At 33.2% G+C, this 6,422-nt stretch overlaps 1 protein-coding gene across 1 annotated transcript; it reads left to right on the top strand.

Moving 5' to 3' along the window:
• The first annotated feature begins 2,949 nt into the window (after nt 1-2,949).
• LOC102583519 (putative endo-1,3(4)-beta-glucanase 2) lies at nt 2,950-5,391 on the top strand. The gene has a single exon (XM_006346796.2). The coding sequence runs from the start codon at nt 3,088-3,090 to the stop codon at nt 5,284-5,286; it is 2,199 nt and encodes a 732-aa protein (XP_006346858.1). The 5' UTR covers nt 2,950-3,087; the 3' UTR covers nt 5,287-5,391.
• The last annotated feature ends 1,031 nt before the right edge of the window (nt 5,392-6,422 follow it).

Raw genomic sequence — 6,422 nt, 5'->3', positions numbered from 1 at the left:
TATTATAGATAAATTAAGTTCGGGGGGGTAATAGGACCTTAGTAAAGGTTAGGTGTGTCTCTGGGATTTCGGGCATAGGCTGGGGGGGTACTTATGCATTTTCCCTAGATTTTTCCTCATATTTGTAAGAGAAAAGACGTAAAGTAATCATTGAAGTTGTCTCAAATTTTTAAAAAGACACCTTAACTTTGCAACCGTCCTATTACCCCACTAAATAATTTTGAACATTTATTATTATATCATTTTCGTTCCACCTGACATAGAGAGTGGTGTGCACTCTGTCAAAGAGAGTGAGCAACCTAAAATAACTAATATAGTTTTATTTTTACAAGTATTTTATTATAAAATATATTTTCTTGTTTTTCTTATTATTTTAGCTTTTTTTCCTTTTTATTTTTTCTCTTTCTTTCTTCTTTCTTCTTCAAAAATTTATTGTCATCTCCATTGAAGCTTTTCACTTTCAATGTCACAATTTTTACCACAACTTCACCTTTCTTTTTTACTACTATTAGTTTTACTCTCTTTAATTTTAAAACTTTATCTAAATATTTTCTGACATTTCGAACGATTTGATAAATCCATTAGATTTCAAGATGATTAGGAGTATCATATAGTTTTTTTATCCGATTTCAATTAAGTTCTTTCAATTTTCGGGGAATTCATTGATTCTTTTAAAATTATCATTTCTAATTTTGAAGTTCCATGAAAGGAGTAGTTGATGATACCTTCAAAATTTTATTAGAAAAATAATTAATTTTGTTATCAATAATTCAATAAAGTCTAAAAAATAGTATGAATTCTATAAAGAATTTGAACGGAGAAGAAGAAAAAGAAAAGAAAAAAAATTGAGAGTGTGGTTCAACTTGACGTGATGGGTGGGGTGAGGGTTAGAGGTGTAGAATTTTTTTTGAAGGGATTGATCACTTGAAAGTGGGAGATGGAAGATGAAGTGTAATTTAAGATGAAATCAAAATTAAAATAAGTCAAAAAGTAAGAGAAAGATAAAGTTAAAGAAAAAACTTAAAATGAAAAAAATTTATATTTTTAATTAAATTAACACGTGTCATGTAATGATTGGTGTGTGAACACACTTGCTTCTTAAAATCTGGGGTTGATCGAAAAATGATATAATAATATCTTTTCAAAATTGTTTAGTGGGGTAATAGGACGATTGCAAAGTTAAGGTATCTTTTTGAAAATCCGGGACAACTTCAGCGGTGACTTTATGTCTTTTCTCTATTTGTAACCTAAAAATGTACAAAGTAATTTTGTTAGTTTTAATACATGAATAACTCCTCACTAACCAACAAGCAAACAGTTCCCCAAGTTAACTTTAAATCTCCAATTTGTGTCTGCCTAACTATTGAGTAATTTTGACATGCAATATGAAATCATGATTTGAAATTTAAGTATTGTTAGAACATGCAATTTGAATTTATTAAGTTGTATTTTTTCCTTATAAACACGAAAATGCACAAGTTATGAATCTATCAAAATTTCTCAATTTTTATACAATCTTACAAAATGAGCAAATCATAATTCATAAACAATATATCAAAATATATGCTAATGTTTCACATCAATATTAACATATCTTTATGTTCTTTTTATAAATAAATATTTGTGATTACAAAGTTTGAAATTATATACATAATTTTATAAAGATTCACTAGTCAATAATAGTAGTAACTAATTATTATTTAATATAATTCTTTCACATGGTATAAAGAATCTCTTCACGCAGAACATGAGTTATATTTTGCAATGAGGAATCGTTGTAGTTCTGTTGGTTGGCTACCTGAACTTCCACCTTGTTGGTGAGGGTTCGATTTCCCACATTGTAATCTCCTCCCGATTTTCCCTTACCCTACTCCCAATTCTTTTTTTCTTTTTTTTTTGGAGAATTTAAAATGATTGTCTAAAAATTTAAAATCATGTTTTTCTGTTAAGAACTTCAGATCTCAAATCACATGTTTAATCATATTTTGAAATCATGACTTCATAACGCACGAAGCAACCTACGTCTTACACTAAGATATCTTGCCACTCTTCCCACAAGGGCCACACCATTTTCATGTTCACCTGCAATCCAACTAATTCTTCCTCTTTGCCGTCACGCACATTACTATACAGCAAAGTATATTCAAAATTGAATCAATGTGTGGGGAATATATAATTATTTTAAGAATATACTTAAATTATATATTCCGCACGTCTCAATTTGTGTGGTACACTTTTCTTTTTAGTCCATTTCAAAAGAATATCACATACAAGTCTATAATTAGAAATAACTTAACCATAAAATTTTTCTTTTACTTTTAATGAAATTGTTTATAGGGAAAAGGCTCAAAATATGCTATCAAACTTTAAGAAAAAGATCATTCATGCCATTTTCATTTGAGAAAAAGCTCATTTATGTCATTATTTGTTAACTGAAATGACATAGATGAGCCAAACTTTTAACAAATGACATAGATGAGTTTTTTCTCAAAGTTCGATTGCACATTTAAGTCTTCCCTTTAAAAAATAATTTAATTAATGATGTGGCCGTATCATAATTGATCACGTGTAAAAAATGATTTTGCAAAATCGGACTTGTTTTGAGTTACCAAATAATGGCATGGATGAGCCTTTTCTCAAACGAAAATGACATAAATGAATCAAACTTTTAATGAATGACATAGATGAGTTTTTTTCTCAAAGTTCGATAGTATATTTGAGCATTTTCCCTTATTTATATATAGCTACAACAAATATCTAAGTTTTGTTTTAGATCACAAATTTTAACATTGAGTAATATATGGAGTGAAATGAAAGAATAGGAATATGTGCAAAACCCCAAAGGTAAACATACATCTAATCTAGCCTTGGCTTATAGGCAAGGCACCATTTCCTATTTTTAAACGCCTCTATAAGCAATATCCAACTTGCTCTTTTCTAATTCCCAATTTCCTCTCTTGTGAGGTTGGAAATCAGTTGAAATTTCATCATTATTATTATTATTTCAATTTATTGGCAGGTAAACATAGTCTTGCAATCAATCTTGTTTGGTTGGTGTTCAATATTGCACGACTAAAATTACCTGTCATGGCTTTAAAAAAGATCACTACGCGAGTCAAAACATTTGTCACGACACCTTTCAAGAAACGTTCGAAACACTATAAATTACCTCCTCCTCAGCCAGAGCCACCAACTCCTCAAATTAGTCCACCAAAATCCCCTGAAATGTCTACACCACAACAACAAATTAGGCCATTGTTACAACCTTTTGTGTTTCCAAAAGCAAAATCTACTGTCCTTCCTGATCCGTCTCAATTTTTCGCGCATAATCTCTTGTCAAGTCCTTTGCCTACAAATTCTTTCTTTCAAAACTTTGTCCTGAAAAATGGTGATCAGCCTGAATACATACATCCATATCTTATAAAATCGTCGAATTCATCTCTTAGTATTTGTTACCCACCTCAGTTCCGTAATCCTTCATTCGTTTACCAGATATTCAATGCTGATCTCACTATTTCTATGTTGAATAATCCTAATCCAAATGTACCTCATGTTGTTTCATCATTTAGTGATCTTAGTGTTACGTTGGACCTTCCATCGAGTAATCTTAGGTTCTTTCTTGTAAGAGGATGCCCCTTTGTTACTTGTAATGTCATTGTTGATGTTGCACTTAAGATTTCTACGATTCATGCTATTCTTGAATGCTCTTGGAATGCTACTCTCACCAAATATACTATTAAGCTTAACAATGGACAAACATGGATTCTGTACGCGTCTTCACCTATCAATTTGAGCAATGATATGAATAGTATCACTTCTAGTGAGTTTTCGGGTACAATAAGGATTGTTCTCTTGCCAAATTCTGACTATGAAGCAGTTCTTGATCGGTTTAGTTCTTGTTATCCTAAATCTGGTAATGTTGTTTTCAATCAGCCATTTTGTGTCGAGTACAAGTGGGAAAAGGCTGGATGGGGGGACTTGTTGATGCTTGCTCATCCCCTGCATCTCCAACTGCTCTCCGATCGTTCAGGTGTTATCTTGGAGGATTTTAAGTACAATAGTATTGATGGTGAGCTTGTTGGCGTTGTTGGAGACTCGTGGCTATTGAAGAGTGATCCGATTTCTGTAACATGGCATTCGATTAAAGGTGTAAAGGAGGAGTCTTGTTCTGAAATAATTGATGCTTTGACTAAGGATGTCGCGGACTTGAACTCAACGTTAATCTCAACAATGTCATCATCATCTTACTTTTATGGGAAGTTGATTGCAAGAGCTGCAAGGCTAGCATTGATAGCCGAAGAGATTTGTTACGTTGATGTTATCCCAGCAATCCGCAAATTCTTGAAGGATACAATTGAACCTTGGTTAGATGGAACTTTCGAAGCAAATGGTTTCTTTTATGATACAAAATGGGGTGGAATTGTAACTAAACAAGGTTCAATGGATTCCGGTGCTGATTTTGGATTCGGAGTATATAATGATCACCATTACCACATTGGTTATTTCCTTTATGCTATTGCAGTGCTTGTCAAGATAGATCCAATGTGGGGAAGAAAGTATAGGCCACAAACTTATTCTCTTATGGCGGATTTCATGAACTTAAGCAGGCGAGAAACTTCACACTATACACGGTTGAGGTGCTTTGATTTGTGGAAATTGCATTCTTGGGCAGGGGGTTTAACCGAGTTTGCAGATGGAAGGAACCAGGAGAGCACAAGTGAAGCGGTGAGCGCGTACTATTCAGCAGCTTTAATGGGATTGGCATATGGTGACACTCATCTTGTTGCCATTGGATCAACTCTTTCAGCAATGGAGATTCATTCAGCACAAACTTGGTGGCATATTAAAGAGGAAAGCAACTTGTATGTGGAGGAATACACGAAAAATAACCGTGTGGTTGGAGTTTTATGGTCTAATAAAAGGGACAGTGGCCTTTGGTTTGCTCCACCTGATTGGAAAGAATGTAGACTTGGTATTCAGGTTTTACCTTTATTGCCTATTACTGAAGTTGTATTTTCTGATGCTCGGTTCGTGAGAGAGTTGGTTCAATGGACAACGCCAGCTCTTGCAAGACGAGGCGTTGGAGAAGGGTGGAAGGGGTTTGTGTATGCTTTAGAAGGGATGTATGATAAAACAAGTGCTTTGGAGAAAACAAGAAGATTAACTAGTTATGACGATGGAAACTCGCGTACAAATCTTCTGTGGTGGATTCATACTAGAGGTGATGAAGCAGAGGAATGTGACAGAGGAAACAATTTCTGCTGGTTTCGACATTACTCTCTTTGAATTTATGGCTTATAATGTAGTAAACCTTAATGTATAATGTATGTATGTACTTGTTTAATATGGATTGTAATACTTACACAAATTGTTTCTAAATAAATGATCAAGCTTGGAATTTATCTACAATGTGGCTTTAAGAATGAAACTAGTCCTCTATATGAATGGCACCACTGTTTACCTTATAAAGGTCGGTACAATTGAATTAATAATAAGGTTTAAAGGATAAGAAACAAAGTCTTGATGCTAGGCATATAAAATGATTAATAGCTAAAAAGCAAGCAAAATAATGAATTGAATATGATAAGTAGATAAAGGATTAATATAGCATGTGTTGATCCGATGAGCTTATGAGACGAGTATTGAAATTGCTAGGAAAAAAATGGTAGTTCAGTAGAGTAATGATTTGATTTATGTGTCTCTACAAGGTGGTGATCTCCCATAGCTTATATAGGGATCACTTTCCATAGCTCGTGATAAATAGCCTAATTAATGACATTTATGAGTAAAGGGTAACGTTCGTCTCGGCTGCTAGGATGGTTTTCATAACGGCTAGTTGTTATGAATAAGTCCAAGTCCAGCGTCAATACCTATAGGGATGTCACACAGGCAACTGTTGGGCCAAGAAATAGAAGCAAAAGACCTTCAGAAAGGTTGATTTGGGATCCAGGCCCAATTATCAACTAGTTTTTAGGAACCCTCGGTCTAGTTTTTCGTCTCCTTCTTCATTCGATCCTAGTTCTTACTTTCAATATTTCTGTATTTCCTTTTGGGCTTATGCCTTTTGAGTTGTTACATTTACTTTGTGAAATTGTAATTGAACTTTAACCTTATTAATATTGTTGAGAAACTAGTTGGAGTCATCATTGGATTTGGATTTGAGTTCATTGCACTAGTGTTTGCCGTTATTTATATACTAGTGAACTTCTCCGCGCTTCGCGCGGTTATAAAGAGTGATAAAATTTTGATAATTTTATTAAATATAATATTGATGTAAGAGAAAAATGTTTGATGAGTACTTAGTAGACTTCCAATAAAGTTGTTAAATTTTTTACTATTTTGAACAAAAAAATTGCAATAAGAAATTCACATAAGATGCAAAATAAAGATAAATCATACCAATAAAAATGCAACATCATTCT

Source organism: Solanum tuberosum, unplaced genomic scaffold (assembly GCF_000226075.1).
Source record: "Solanum tuberosum cultivar DM 1-3 516 R44 unplaced genomic scaffold, SolTub_3.0 scf00090, whole genome shotgun sequence".
Taxonomy (NCBI): domain Eukaryota; kingdom Viridiplantae; phylum Streptophyta; class Magnoliopsida; order Solanales; family Solanaceae; genus Solanum; species Solanum tuberosum.
The sequence above is the reverse complement of the archived record's forward strand: the minus strand, read 5'-3'. Positions and strand labels throughout refer to the sequence as shown.

Bases quoted from the DNA above. Each gene is read 5' to 3' on its own strand.
- LOC102583519 (XM_006346796.2), top strand. From the start codon at position 3,088: ATGGCTTTAAAAAAGATCACTACGCGAGTCAAAACATTTGTCACGACA.